Source organism: Gymnoscopelus microlampas, assembly GCF_963454915.1.
Source record: "Gymnoscopelus microlampas genome assembly, chromosome: 10".
Lineage (NCBI taxonomy): Eukaryota > Metazoa > Chordata > Actinopteri > Myctophiformes > Myctophidae > Gymnoscopelus > Gymnoscopelus microlampas.
This window is the reverse complement of record NC_139947.1, coordinates 56,083,399-56,099,789: the sequence shown is the minus strand read 5'-3', so window position 1 is coordinate 56,099,789 and position 16,391 is coordinate 56,083,399. Positions and strand designations below refer to the sequence as shown.

The following is a 16,391-nucleotide window of genomic DNA, read 5'->3' as shown; positions in this document are numbered from 1 at the left end:
TGAATGGAATACGTTTGTATATTAATGTATTTAACCCATACCGAGCAGTGCGTGTACTAAAGCAGTCATGTAGGCTATATTCCCCATGAGACGTCAGGTTTATATCCTTAACCCAGCCAGGTTGTAGCCTATATAAGTCTCTATGACATAACTCCATACCATAGGACAAGCTACTGTAAGTTTGTAGACCTCACTGTCCATGAAAAGATGGTCCGACCGGGAGTCCCGACCGCGGGACTCCCGGCGCAAAAGCGCTCGTATATTTTGAAAATAGCAGATCTACAAGCTCACAAGCCAGCGTTGCATCGCGACGGGTTGTCGCAGCCAGATCTACAATCTTATCTGAATGACTGTTAAAGCAGTTTGTTTAAATTACTTTATAAAATGTTATATTTTCACAGTGTGTGTGTGTGTGTGTGTGTGTGTGTGTGTGTGTGTGTGTGTGTGTGTGTGTGTGTGTGTGTGTATATATATATATATATATATATATATATATATATATATACACACACACACACACACACACACACACACACACACACAATGTATATTTACTGTATTACTGTACCAGCATTCCATTCATCCAGCGTCTGGCGATGATGGAGTCCAGTCCACAGACGATGATGTGGAATTCTGTAAGAGGCAGACATGTTTACAATGGTTAAATTAGTACCGTTCACATGTTTACAATGGTACCGTTCACATGTTTACAATGGTTAAATTAGTACCGTTCACATGTTTATAATGGTACCGTTCACATGTTTATAATGGTACCGTTCACATGTTTATAAAGGTTAAATTAGTACCGTTCACATGTTTATAATGGTACCGTTCACATGTTTATAATGGTACCGTTCACATGTTTATAAAGGTTAAATTAGTACCGTTCACATGTTTATAATGGTACCGTTCACATGTTTATAATGGTACCGTTCACATGTTTATAATGGTACCGTTCACATGTTTACAATGGTTAAATTAGTACCGTTCACATGTTTATAATGGTACCGTTCACATGTTTATAATGGTACCGTTTATAATGGTTAAATTAGTACCGTTCACATGTTTATAATGGTACCGTTGACATGTTTATAATGGTTAAATTAGTACCGTTCACATGTTTATAATGGTACCGTTCACATGTTTATAATGGTTAAATTAGTACCGTTCACATGTTTATAAAGGTTAAATTAGTACCATTCACATGTTTATAATGGTACCGTTCACATGTTTATAATGGTACCGTTCACATGTTTATAAAGGTTAAATTAGTACCGTTCACATGTTTATAATGGTTAAATTAGTACCGTTCACATGTTTATAATGGTTAAATTAGTACCGTTCACATGTTTATAAAGGTTAAATTAGTACCGTTCACATGTTCACAGCAAAAGCGCTGTCCTAATCTGTAGAACTAAAGAGGACAAGCGTCTTAATTTTCCTGTGTTCAAATTGTCAGACAATAATCTTGAGGTCTGGAATAAAATCAAATATCTTGGTCACTTTGTTACTGATCAAATGACTGATGATGATGATATCTACAGACAGTGTCGAAAGTTGTATGCTCAAGCAAACACTATTGCTCGTAAGTTCAGTCACTGTTCTACTAATGTGAAAGTGTCATTGTTTAAGACATATTGCACACCGCTTTACACTGCTCATCTGTGGTCGTCTTATAAGAAATCTAGTATGCAAAGGCTGCAAGTTGCATATAATGATGCAACAATACTCCTTAAAAAACCCAGAGGGGGCAGTGCTAGTCAGATGTTTGTCACTGCTGGAGTGAGGACTTTTAAAGCACTCCTAAGACATTTAATGTTCAAGTTCATGAAACGGCTGGATGTATCCACTAACAGCATCATTGTGGCTCTCTCAAGTCCCATAATGAGCAGTTCTCGGTATGCATCCAGACTAAGGGTGCACTGGCTAAAAAGCCTGTATGTTTTGCCTGTGGGATAAGTTATGTATTATTTTTTATATATTTTATTGATTTTTATTGCCTGTGGTGTTTCTTTTATGTTTATTCCTTGTATCTGTATTTGGACCTGAGTCCGCTAATAAAGATTGAATTGAATTGAATTGAATTGTTTATAATGGTTAAATTAGTACCGTTCACATGTTTATAATGGTTAAATTAGTACCGTTCACATGTTTATAAAGGTTAAATTAGTACCGTTCACATGTTTATAATGGTTAAATTAGTACCGTTCACATGTTTATAATGGTTAAATTAGTACCGTTCACATGTTTACAATGGTTAAATTAGTACCGTTCACATGTTTACAATGGTTAAATTAGTACCGTTCACATGTTTACAATGGTTAAATTAGTACCGTTCACATGTTTACAATGGTTAAATTAGTACCGTTCACATGTTTATAATGGTTAAATTAGTACCGTTCACATGTTTACAATGGTTAAATTAGTACCGTTCACATGTTTACAATGGTTAAATTAGTACCGTTCACATGTTTACAATGGTTAAATTAGTACCGTTCACATGTTTATAATGGTTAAATTAGTACCGTTCACATGTTTACAATGGTTAAATTAGTACCGTTCACATGTTTACAATGGTTAAATTAGTACCGTTCACATGTTTACAATGGTTAAATTAGTACCGTTCACATGTTTATAATGGTTAAATTAGTACCGTTCACATGTTTATAATGGTTAAATTAGTACCGTTCACATGTTTACAATGGTTAAATTAGTACCGTTCACATGTTTACAATGGTTAAATTAGTACCGTTCACATGTTTATAATGGTTAAATTAGTACCGTTCACATGTTTACAATGGTTAAATTAGTACCGTTCACATGTTTACAATGGTTAAATTAGTACCGTTCACATGTTTACAATGGTTAAATTAGTACCGTTCACATGTTTATAATGGTTAAATTAGTACCGTTCACATGTTTACAATGGTTAAATTAGTACCGTTCACATGTTTACAATGGTTAAATTAGTACCGTTCACATGTTTACAATGGTTAAATTAGTACCGTTCACATGTTTATAATGGTTAAATTAGTACCGTTCACATGTTTATAATGGTTAAATTAGTACCGTTCACATGTTTACAATGGTTAAATTAGTACCGTTCACATGTTTACAATGGTTAAATTAGTACCGTTCACATGTTTATAATGGTTAAATTAGTACCGTTCACATGTTTACAATGGTTAAATTAGTACCGTTCACATGTTTACAATGGTTAAATTAGTACCGTTCACATGTTTACAATGGTTAAATTAGTACCGTTCACATGTTTACAATGGTTAAATTAGTACCGTTCACATGTTTATAATGGTTAAATTAGTACCGTTCACATGTTGATTGAATATTTTAGTACAGTTAAAACACTTTGTCTAAAAGGTGCGTCCAAAATAGTGCTTGCCGTCTTGTTTCCATTGAGGTCCTTGTATTCAGTTGATAAACACATAAAATAGCACCAAACAAAAATACAGAAACAACAACACTGTATAACAGAGTCAAAGGAAGGGTCTCAGGGAGAAGTGGTACTAGTGGTGTTTTTTAAAATGAGTATACTGTTGACATGGTGTGTAGATGTAGTGTGTAGATGTGAGTGTGTAGATGTAGTGTGTATGTAGTGTGTAGATGTAGTGTGTAGATGTGAGTGTGTAAATGTAGTGTGTATGTAGTGTGTAGATGTAGTGTGTAGATGTGAGTGTGTAGATGTAGTGTGTATGTAGTGTGTAGATGCAGTGTGTAGATGCAGTGTAGTGTGTAGATGTAGTGTGTATGTAGTGTGTAGATGCAGTGTGTAGATGCAGTGTAGTGTGTAGATGTAGTGTGTATGTAGTGTGTAGATGCAGTGTGTAGATGTAGTGTGTATGTAGTGTGTAGATGCAGTGTGTAGATGTAGTGTAGTGTGTAGATGTAGTGTGTAGATGTAGTGTGTATGTAGTGTGTAGATGCAGTGTGTAGATGTAGTGTGTATGTAGTGTGTAGATGCAGTGTGTAGATGTAGTGTGTATGTAGTGTGTAGATGCAGTGTGTAGATGTAGTGTAGTGTGTAGATGCAGTGTGTAGATGTAGTGTGTAGATGTAGTGTAGTGTGTAGATGTAGTGTGTAGATGTAGTGTGTAGATGTAGTGTAGTGTGTAGATGTAGTGTGTAGATGTAGTGTGTAGATGTAGTGTAGTGTGTAGATGTAGTGTGTAGATGTAGTGTAGTGTGTAGATGCAGTGTGTAGATGTAGTGTAGTGTGTAGATGTAGTGTGTAGATGCAGTGTGTAGATGCAGTGTGTAGATGTAGTGTAGTGTGTAGATGTAGTGTGTAGATGTAGTGTAGTGTGTAGATGCAGTGTGTAGATGTAGTGTGTATGTAGTGTGTAGATGTAGTGTGTAGATGTAGTGTGTAGATGCAGTGTGTAGATGTAGTGTGTAGATGCAGTGTGTATGTAGTGTGTATGTAGTGTGTAGATGTAGTGTGTAGATGTAGTGTGTAGATGTAGTGTGTAGATGTAGTGTGTAGATGTAGTGTAGTGTGTAGATGCAGTGTGTAGATGTAGTGTGTATGTAGTGTGTAGATGTAGTGTGTAGATGCAGTGTGTAGATGTAGTGTAGTGTGTAGATGCAGTGTGTAGATGTAGTGTGTAGATGTGAGTGTGTAGATGTAGTGTGTATGCAGTGTGTAGATGTAGTGTAGTGTGTAGATGCAGTGTGTAGATGCAGTGTGTAGATGTAGTGTGTAGATGTAGTGTGTAGATGTAGTGTGTAGATGCAGTGTGTAGATGTAGTGTAGTGTGTAGATGCAGTGTGTAGATGTAGTGTGTAGATGTAGTGTAGTGTGTATGTAGTGTGTAGATGTAGTGTGTAGATGCAGTGTGTAGATGTAGTGTAGTGTGTATGTAGTGTGTAGATGTAGTGTGTAGATGCAGTGTGTAGATGTAGTGTAGTGTGTAGATGCAGTGTGTAGATGTAGTGTGTAGATGTGAGTGTGTAGATGTAGTGTGTATGCAGTGTGTAGATGTAGTGTAGTGTGTAGATGCAGTGTGTAGATGTAGTGTGTATGCAGTGTGTAGATGTAGTGTAGTGTGTAGATGCAGTGTGTAGATGTAGTGTAGTGTGTAGATGCAGTGTGTAGATGTAGTGTAGTGTGTAGATGCAGTGTGTAGATGTAGTGTGTATGCAGTGTGTAGATGTAGTGTAGTGTGTAGATGCAGTGTGTAGATGTAGTGTGTATGCAGTGTGTAGATGTAGTGTAGTGTGTAGATGCAGTGTGTAGATGTAGTGTAGTGTGTAGATGCAGTGTGTAGATGTAGTGTGTATGCAGTGTGTAGATGTAGTGTAGTGTGTAGATGCAGTGTGTAGATGTAGTGTAGTGTGTAGATGCAGTGTGTAGATGTAGTGTGTAGATGTAGTGTAGTGTGTAGATGTAGTGTAGTGTGTAGATGCAGTGTGTAGATGTAGTGTAGTGTGTAGATGCAGTGTGTAGATGCAGTGTGTAGATGTAGTGTAGTGTGTAGATGCAGTGTGTAGATGCAGTGTGTAGATGTAGTGTAGTGTGTAGATGCAGTGTGTAGATGTAGTGTAGTGTGTAGATGTAGTGTAGTGTGTAGATGTAGTGTGTAGATGTAGTGTAGTGTGTAGATGCAGTGTGTAGATGTAGTGTAGTGTGTAGATGTAGTGTAGTGTGTAGATGTAGTGTGTAGATGTAGTGTAGTGTGTAGATGTAGTGTAGTGTGTAGATGTAGTGTGTAGATGTAGTGTAGTGTGTAGATGTAGTGTGTAGATGTAGTGTAGTGTGTAGATGCAGTGTGTAGATGTAGTGTAGTGTGTAGATGTAGTGTAGTGTGTAGATGCAGTGTGTAGATGTAGTGTAGTGTGTAGATGTAGTGTAGTGTGTAGATGTAGTGTGTAGATGTAGTGTAGTGTGTAGATGCAGTGTGTAGATGTAGTGTAGTGTGTAGATGCAGTGTGTAGATGTAGTGTGTAGATGCAGTGTGTAGATGTAGTGTGTATGCAGTGTGTAGATGTAGTGTAGTGTGTAGATGCAGTGTGTAGATGTAGTGTGTATGCAGTGTGTAGATGTAGTGTAGTGTGTAGATGCAGTGTGTAGATGTAGTGTAGTGTGTAGATGCAGTGTGTAGATGCAGTGTGTAGATGTAGTGTAGTGTGTAGATGCAGTGTGTAGATGCAGTGTGTAGATGTAGTGTAGTGTGTAGATGCAGTGTGTAGATGTAGTGTAGTGTGTAGATGTAGTGTAGTGTGTAGATGTAGTGTGTAGATGTAGTGTGTAGATGTAGTGTGTAGATGTAGTGTGTAGATGTAGTGTGTAGATGTAGTGTGTAGATGTAGTGTAGTGTGTAGATGTAGTGTGTAGATGTAGTGTAGTGTGTAGATGCAGTGTGTAGATGTAGTGTGTAGATGTAGTGTGTAGATGCAGTGTGTAGATGTAGTGTAGTGTGTAGATGTAGTGTGTAGATGTGAGTGTGTATGTAGTGTGTAGATGCAGTGTGTAGATGTAGTGTAGTGTGTAGATGTAGTGTGTAGATGTAGTGTGTAGATGTAGTGTGTAGATGTAGTGTGTAGATGTAGATGCAGTGTGTAGATGTAGTGTGTAGATGTAGTGCAGTGTGTAGATGTAGTGTGTAGATGTAGATGCAGTGTGTAGATGCAGTGTGTAGATGCAGTGTGTAGATGTAGTGTAGTGTGTAGATGCAGTGTGTAGATGCAGTGTGTAGATGTAGTGTAGTGTGTAGATGCAGTGTGTAGATGTAGTGTAGTGTGTAGATGCAGTGTGTAGATGTGAGTGTGTAGATGTGAGTGTGTAGATGTAGTGTGTAGATGCAGTGTGTAGATGTAGTGTGTAGATGTAGTGTAGTGTGTAGATGCAGTGTGTAGATGTAGTGTGTAGATGTAGTGTGTAGATGTAGTGTGTAGATGTAGATGTAGTGTGTAGATGTAGTGTGTAGATGTAGTGTGTATGTAGTGTGTAGATGTGAGTGTACTTACGTCTGTAGAAAGAATCATCAAAGTCTTGTATCTTGTTAAAGTGTCTGTTATGAATTTATTAAGAACAACACAACGTCTATTTCTCATATTCTACATCTATAGTAACACACACACACACACACACACACACACACACACACACACACACACACACACACACACACACACACACACACACACACACACACACACACACACACACACACACACACACAGTGTAAAGGATACGGAACCACCGTACATCCAGGAATACGAGTGTTGATGAAGTCTGCTGCTACGTCTGCTTTAGAGCGTCCTACATCTGAGGGTCTGAACACAACATGACCTTTAAACTATGACCTATGACCTCTGCTTTAGAGCGTCCTACATCTGAGGGTCTGAACACAACATGACCTTTAACCTATGACCTCTGCTACGTCTGCTTTAGAGCGTCCTACATCTGAGGGTCTGAACACAACATGACCTTTAAACTATGACCTATGACCTCTGCTTTAGAGCGTCCTACATCTGAGGGTCTGAACACAACATGACCTTTAACCTATGACCTCTGCTACGTCTGCTTTAGAGCGTCCTACATCTGAGGGTCTGAACACAACATGACCTTTAAACTATGACCTATGACCTCTGCTTTAGAGCGTCCTACATCTGAGGGTCTGAACACATTATGACCTTTAAACTATGACCTCTGCTTTAGAGCGTCCTACATCTGAGGGTCTGAACACATTATGACCTTTAACCTATGACCTCTGCTACGTCTGCTTTAGAGCGTCCTACATCTGAGGGTCTGAACACAACATGACCTTTAACCTATGACCTCTGCTACGTCTGCTTTAGAGCGTCCTACATCTGAGGGTCTGAACACAACATGACCTTTAACCTATGACCTCTGCTACGTCTGCTTTAGAGCGTCCTACATCTGAGGGTCTGAACACAACATGACCTTTAACCTATGACCTCTGCTTTAGAGCGTCCTACATCTGAGGGTCTGAACACATTATGACCTTTAAACTATGACCTATGACCTCTGCTTTAGAGCGTCCTACATCTGAGGGTCTGAACACATTATGACCTTTAAACTATGACCTATGACCTCTGCTTTAGAGCGTCCTACATCTGAGGGTCTGAACACAACATGACCTTTAAACTATGACCTATGACCTCTGCTTTAGAGCGTCCTACATCTGAGGGTCTGAACACATTATGACCTTTAAACTATGACCTATGACCTCTGCTTTAGAGCGTCCTACATCTGAGGGTCTGAACACAACATGACCTTTAAACTATGACCTATGACCTCTGCTTTAGAGCGTCCTACATCTGAGGGTCTGAACACAACATGACCTTTAAACTATGACCTATGACCTCTGCTTTAGAGCGTCCTACATCTGAGGGTCTGAACACAACATGACCTTTAAACTATGACCTATGACCTCTGCTTTAGAGCGTCCTACATCTGAGGGTCTGAACACAACATGACCTTTAAACTATGACCTATGACCTCTGCTTTAGAGCGTCCTACATCTGAGGGTCTGAACACAACATGACCTTTAAACTATGACCTCTGCTTTAGAGCGTCCTACATCTGAGGGTCTGAACACAACATGACCTTTAAACTATGACCTCTGCTACGTCTGCTTTAGAGCGTCCTACATCTGAGGGTCTGAACACAACATGACCTTTAACCTATGACCTCTGCTTTAGAGCGTCCTACATCTGAGGGTCTGAACACAACATGACCTTTAACCTATGACCTCTGCTTTAGAGCGTCCTACATCTGAGGGTCTGAACACAACATGACCTTTAACCTATGACCTCTGCTTTAGAGCGTCCTACATCTGAGGGTCTGAACACAACATGACCTTTAACCTATGACCTATGACCTCTGCTTTAGAGCGTCCTACATCTGAGGGTCTGAACACAACATGACCTTTAACCTATGACCTCTGCTTTAGAGCGTCCTACATCTGAGGGTCTGAACACAACATGACCTTTAAACTATGACCTCTGCTTTAGAGCGTCCTACATCTGAGGGTCTGAACACATTATGACCTTTAACCTATGACCTCTGCTTTAGAGCGTCCTACATCTGAGGGTCTGAACACAACATGACCTTTAACCTATGACCTCTGCTTTAGAGCGTCCTACATCTGAGGGTCTGAACACATTATGACCTTTAAACTATGACCTGTGACACTGTTGTATTGTTTGTTTGTTTCATATACAGCGGGGCAAAAAAGTATTTAGTCAGCCACCATTGTGCAAGTTCTCCCACTTAAAAAGATGAGAGAGGCCTGTCATTTTCATCATAGTTATACATCAACTATGAGAGACAAAATTAGGAAAAAAAATCCAGAAAATCACATTGTCTGATTTTTAAAGAATTTATTTGCAAATTATGAGGAAAATAAGTATTTAGTCAATAACAAAAGTTCATCTCAATACTTTGTTATATACCCTTTGTTGGCAATGACAGAGGTCAAACGTTTTCTGTAAGTCTTCACAAGGTTACCACGCACTGTTGCTGGTATGTTGGCCCATTCCTCCACGCAAGATCTCACCCCGTAGGATCAATTTTTTTTTTTTTTTTTTTAAGAACGGTGAGCAAAAATCCCAGAACCACACGGGGGGACTTAGTGAATGACCTGCAGAGAGCTGGGACCAAAGTAACAAAGGCTACCATCAGTAACACACTACGCCGCCAGGGACTCAAATCCTGTAGTGCCAGACGTGTCCCCCTGCTTAAGCCAGTAGATGTCCAGGCCCGTCTGAGGTTTGCTAGAGAGCATTTGGATGATCCAGAAGAGGATTGGGAGAATGTCATATGGTCAGATGAAACCAAAATAGAACTTTTTGGTAGAAACTCAACTTCTCGTGTTTGGAGGAGAAAGAATGCTGAGTTGCAACCAAAGAACACCATACCTACTGTGAAGCATGGGGGTGGAAACATAATGCTTTGGGGCTGTTTTTCTGCAAAGGGACCAGGACGACTGATCCGTGTAAAGGGAATAATGAATGGGGCCATGTATCGTGAGATTTTGAGTGAAAACCTCCTTCCATCAGCAAGGGCATTGTAGATGAAACGTGGCTAGGTCTTTCAGCATGACCATGATCCCAAACACACCGCCCGGGAAACAAAGGAGTGGCTTCGTAAGAAGCATTTCAAGGTCCTGGAGTGGCCTAGCCAGTCTCCAGATCTCAACCCCATAGAAAATCTTTGGAGGGAGTTGAAAGTCTGTGTTGCCCAGCGGCAGCCCCGAAACATCACTGCTCTAGAGGAGATGGAGGAATGGGCCAACATACCAGCAACAGTGTGTGGTAACCTTGTGAAGACTTACAGAAAACGTTTGACCTCTGTCATTGCCAACAAAGGGTATATAACAAAGTATTGAGATGAACTTTTGTTATTGACCAAATACTTATTTTCCTCATAATTTGCAAATAAATTCTTTAAAAATCAGACAATGTGATTTTCTGGATTTTTTTTCCTAATTTTGTCTCTCATAGTTGATGTATAACTATGATGAAAATGACAGGCCTCTCTCATCTTTTTAAGTGGGAGAACTTGCACAATGGTGGCTGACTAAATACTTTTTTGCCCCACTGTATGTATTGTTTCATAAAGAAGCAGCATGTTCACCATCATCGTCATTACCTGAAGAGGAACTGTCTGTTGAGGTTAGATAGATCTATCGTATCCATGTCGACCACATGAATGAGACGGAACCCAGACAGAGCCTGAAACAAAGAAACAACAAACTATTACAAAGCTTATGGCAGCATTATAGAAGACAGACAGACAGACAGGCAGGCAGACAGACAGACAGACAGACAGACAGACAGACAGGCAGGCAGGCATGCAGGCATGCAGGCAGGCAGAAAGACAGACAGACAGACAGGCAGGCAGGCAGGCAGGCAGGCAGGCAGGCAGGCAGACAGACAGACAGACAGACAGACAGACAGACAGACAGACAGACAGGCAGGCAGACAGGCAGGCAGGCAGGCAGGCAGGCAGGCAGGCAGACAGGCAGACAGACAGACAGACACGCAGGCAGGCAGGCAGGCAGGCAGACAGACAGACAGACAGACAGACAGACAGACAGACAGACGTCTTTTATTTATTCCAGTGGATTGTGTGTTTGAACAGAGGCAGCTCTGTGTGTGTGTGTGTGTGTGTGTGTGTGTGTGTGTGTGTGTGTGTGTGTGTGTGTGTGTGTGTGTGTGTGTGTGTGTGTGTGTGTGTGTGTGTTGGAACTAAAGGACTTTAAGAACCTCTGGAGGAACTAAAGGACTTTAAGAACCTCTGGATGGCAGCTCAGCTCCACGAAAGAGATAAAAGCAAGAATTGGCATAGACCATATTCACACGGCGGCCATTTTGGAATATAACATTGAAAGTTCCTCCCCGTTGCCGTGGCAACCGGGGTGGCACTTCATTGACTTAACAGCAACATGGCCGCCGTGGGAATCCGGTCTATGGCAACATCAGCCATGAGGAGACTGGACAGTATTTGGAACAGTAACACCATCACAGAGATGCTTTAGCCCTGCGTCCTGCGTCTCTGACGCACATTTTTAATAAAGGACGCATTAAAGCAACCATCACAGCGTCCACGGGACGCATACAACCAAAGAGCCGCGAGCAACGCACCAAACCCCATATATTATAACTATATGACCAAACTATCCTATAAATACGGGCCAAATGTTTAAATAATATAAGAAAGAGCCGATCTACAAGCAAGGCGTTGTGAGCTTGTAGATCGTATTTACACAAAAAAAATACGACCTTGTAGATCTGCTATTTTCACAATATGTATCTGTGGAACTGAGTTAACCTAAATGAAATGCCTCAACTCCTAATTCCAAGTGCTTCTTAGGGTGGGGGGTCCCCAGTCCCCAGCAATGATTATTTTGGGGGGTCGCTACCTGAAAAGGTTGAGATCCACTGCATTAGGATATAATGTACACAGTCACACACACATAGAAGATATGGAGATTGGAGATCAAAGAAAACGATAGAAAGGGGGGGGGGGTGTAATTGGGGACCTATAAAATGTTTCTGGGACCCATTTGAATCCACCTGTGGGTCCCGGGACCCATTACATTGAAAACCTAGCAACATCACTGCCATCAGCTTCTCAGTGAAGGTCAGACTTGTCCTCTCCACCTTACTCTATGTCTGTGAGAGATGGACACTCACACCTTACTCTATGTCTGTGAGAGATGGACACTCACATCTTACTCTATGTCTGTGAGAGATGGACACTCACACCTTACTCTATGTCTGTGAGAGATGGACACTCACACCTTACTCTATGTCTGTGAGAGATGGACACTCACACCTTACTCTATGTCTGTGAGAGATGGACACTCACACCTTACTCTATGTCTGTGAGACACTCACATCTTACTCTATGTCTGTGAGACACTCACATCTTACTCTATGTCTGTGAGAGATGGACACTCACACCTTACTCTATGTCTGTGAGACACTCACATCTTACTCTATGTCTGTGAGACACTCACATCTTACTCTATGTCTGTGAGAGATGGACACTCACACCTTACTCTATGTCTGTGAGACACTCACATCTTACTCTATGTCTGTGAGAGATGGACACTCACACCTTACTCTATGTCTGTGAGAGATGGACACTCACACCTTACTCTATGTCTGTGAGACACTCACATCTTACTCTATGTCTGTGAGAGATGGACACTCACACCTTACTCTATGTCTGTGAGACACTCACATCTTACTCTATGTCTGTGAGAGATGGACACTCACATCTTACTCTATGTCTGTGAGACTCACATCTTACTCTATGTCTGTGAGAGATGGACACTCACATCTTACTCTATGTCTGTGAGAGATGGACACTCACACCTTACTCTATGTCTGTGAGACACTCACATCTTACTCTATGTCTGTGAGAGATGGACACTCACACCTTACTCTATGTCTGTGAGACACTCACATCTTACTCTATGTCTGTGAGAGATGGACACTCACATCTTACTCTATGTCTGTGAGACTCACATCTTACTCTATGTCTGTGAGAGATGGACACTCACATCTTACTCTATGTCTGTGAGACTCACATCTTACTCTATGTCTGTGAGAGATGGACACTCACATCTTACTCTATGTCTGTGAGAGATGAACACTCACATCTTACTCTATGTCTGTGAGACACTCACATCTTACTCTATGTCTGTGAGAGATGGACACTCACATCTTACTCTATGTCTGTGAGACTCACATCTTACTCTATGTCTGTGAGAGATGGACACTCACATCTTACTCTATGTCTGTGAGAGATGGACACTCACATCTTACTCTATGTCTGTGAGAGATGGACACTCACATCTTACTCTATGTCTGTGAGAGATGGACACTCACAGCGGACACTGAGCACAGGGTACAGAAAGGCCTTTCTACACTCTAAAGTAAAACGTCTCAAACTGGCCTGGTATGGTCATGTCACATGACATACCTCCCTGTCAAAGAGCATCCTACAGGGGGCAGTGGACTCTTATGTTGACATAAATAAATACATGATTAAATGTGTTCCTACCAGGTTCTTCAACAGTTCACATCCCAGACCTCCAGCTCCAATCACCAGGATCTTACACGTCTCCAATAAGAACTGTAGAGACTAAACATAAACATATATATATATTATATATATACATAACATATACAAATACATTCATATACTACTATAAGAACTGTAGAGACTGATTTATATTCATAGAAATACATATAAATACATTCATAAAGTACTATAATCAGGGGTGCACATACATAACAGGTGCGCATGCGTCGCCAAAATAAACTCTGCGCGGCACATCAGAGGAGACGGGAGGCGCTTTTGCGTCCCAACAGCTGGGACAGGAATTTCCAAGCTTTTATTTTTTAGCAAAACAAAAAAAATAAAAGCCTGGAGATGGAGGCTAGGAATTTACTTCCTGAAGCCACACTCACACACGCACGGTGATGCACGCCCATACACAACACACAGCCATGGGGAGGAGGCGGAGGTGGAGGGGACGCATGCTGCAGTGCATTGTGTGAGTGTGGCCTCCAATCCTGACAGTCAGTCATGCGACTCGCACGCAGCACGCTGTTGGCTGTGTTACAGTACAGACACTCGTCACCGATGATGAACGCACCGTGATGGTGCAAAATATGCCGTGAACGAACGTCCCAGTCTGGTGGATGGCAGAATTTAGGCGCTACAACATTGAAACGCACCGGTGAAGAGTCCTCTTTTCTCGCGCAGCGCAGCGCCCCCCCCCCCCCGTTGACAAAACAGCAGTGGCGTGCACAGACATTTTGAGGGGCAGGTGCTCAAGTAAATTATACTTTTTTTTTGTTGACTTGGTCTGCTCTCTTTTCCCTCTACTGCTCTCTTTTCCCTCTACACCTATACCTTTTTGCCAAAAATAGCAGATCTACAAGCCCACAACGCCTCGCAGCGCGAGGCGTTGTGAGCTTGTAGATCTGCTATTTTTGGCTAAAGCTCTCCTCAGAAAAGGGATGCTAGGTTTCGAGTGGTTATGGTAAAAAGAAAAATCATATCACATAAAGATTTGGCGGACCCCCTGTAGTAACTCTGAGGACCCCCTGTAGAAGACCCCTGCTGTAAACTTTTCTTTTTCTTTTTTTTAAAAGGGCACTTCTGGTCAAGAGGGCAAAGGGCAGGTGATCTAGCATCACCTAGAGTCTATCTGTGCACGTCCCTGCAAAACAGCGTCGGAGGGCACCGGACCTTTACCATTTATTTTGTGCACCAAGTAACATCTCCAGCTGCTCTTCTGAGAACTAGACCAAAACAATGATGTGACCCCTGACTATAAGAACTGTACAGACTGATCTATACATTCATAGAATTACAAAGTCAGGATGGGTAATAGGCTCTATGCACAGCAGCCATAGTATCACTTCCTTCACAGCTGTTACCAATGATACTAATGAAGGCTCCGTTCCATTTAGTGGTTCAATGTTCACAATCCCCATAACTCTGACCTTACGGGTCCATTTGGTTCTGTTTGTACACTCTCAGAGTTAAATCAAAATTGATTTTATAATAAAAATTGGGGTCCCAGAGATAGAAATGTCATTAAATGGGGGTCTGTAGTCTGTATGCATGTTAAACTGGGGGTCCTTGAAATTGAAATGGTTGAGAATCACTGCTAGAGCCGTAAAAAATCGTCTCTTATTGGGGGTCCCTGCAAACTTTTCAAATGGGAGTCCCTGGGCTAATGTGTGTCAATTTGGGGGTCCTTGATGCAAAAAAGGTTGAAAACCACTGCCTTAAGGAACCATGAGGGTCCCACTGGTGTAGCATATATATATATATACATATATATACATAGAACTCCTTCTGTTTGAGCAGAATGGAACAGAGCCTTCATTAGTGTCGGTCCAGGGTTAAAGGTCAGGGATTAAAGGTTAAAGGTCACCTCTGTACTGGGTTCAAAGTCCGGGTGGGTAAAGGGTCCGGGTCTCTCCAAGAACTTCTTCACATGGTTCCATCTGCCGTCCCAGTCAGTGTCTGCCATACTACACACACACACACACACACACACACACACACACACACACACACACACACACACACACACACACACACACACTCATAAATAATAAAGTAACATTAATAATAAATAATATAAATAGATATTAGCAGTATGAACAGTATTGTAACATTGATAATAAATAATATAAATAGATATTAGCAGTATGAACAGTATAGTAACATTAATAATTAATAATATAGATAGATATTAGCAGTATGAACAGTATTGTAACATTAATAATAAATAATATAAATATATATTAGCAGTATGAACAGTATTGTAACATTAATAATAAATAATATAAATAGATATTAGCAGTATGAACAGTATAGTAACATTAATAATTAATAATATAGATAGATATTAGCAGTATGAACAGTATAGTAACATTAATAATTAATAATATAGATAGATATTAGCAGTATGAACAGTATAGTAACATTAATAATTAATAATATAGATAGATATTAGCAGTATGAACAGTATTGTAACATTAATAATAAATAATATAAATATATATTAGCAGTATGAACAGTATTGTAACATTGATAATAAATAATATAAATATATATTAGCAGTATGAACAGTATTGTAACATTAATAATAAATAATATAGATATATATTGTAACATATTGTCACTAACTTTCCAGTCAGGTCCTCTTCTATTCTCCTTCTTTTCTTCTCTCTAAAAGAGAATAAATTAAATCATGTTTAATAACAAAGTGTTGATGGTTAAATAAACATGATTACACGTTTAAAACAAAATAAAAGCTGAACCACTGAAACCTTTGTCAGTCCCAAATAATCTATGGTTTGTTACA

At 40.4% G+C, this 16,391-nt stretch overlaps 1 protein-coding gene across 2 annotated transcripts in view; it reads right to left on the bottom strand.

Moving 5' to 3' along the window:
• The window catches only part of LOC311052923 (NEDD8-activating enzyme E1 catalytic subunit), a 42,337-nt gene that overhangs the window by 23,066 nt on the left and 2,880 nt on the right, over positions 1 to 16,391 (bottom strand). For both annotated transcript variants that reach the window (XM_084068231.1, XM_084068232.1), the window contains exons 2-8: positions 16,214 to 16,255; positions 15,453 to 15,552; positions 13,562 to 13,642; positions 10,637 to 10,719; positions 7,213 to 7,293; positions 6,985 to 7,028; positions 569 to 633 (exon numbers count right to left, since the gene is read on the bottom strand). In XM_084068231.1, the coding sequence (XP_083924357.1) occupies positions 569 to 633; positions 6,985 to 7,028; positions 7,213 to 7,293; positions 10,637 to 10,719; positions 13,562 to 13,642; positions 15,453 to 15,552; positions 16,214 to 16,255 (496 nt within the window). The remainder of the gene's footprint in view (positions 1 to 568; positions 634 to 6,984; positions 7,029 to 7,212; positions 7,294 to 10,636; positions 10,720 to 13,561; positions 13,643 to 15,452; positions 15,553 to 16,213; positions 16,256 to 16,391) is intronic.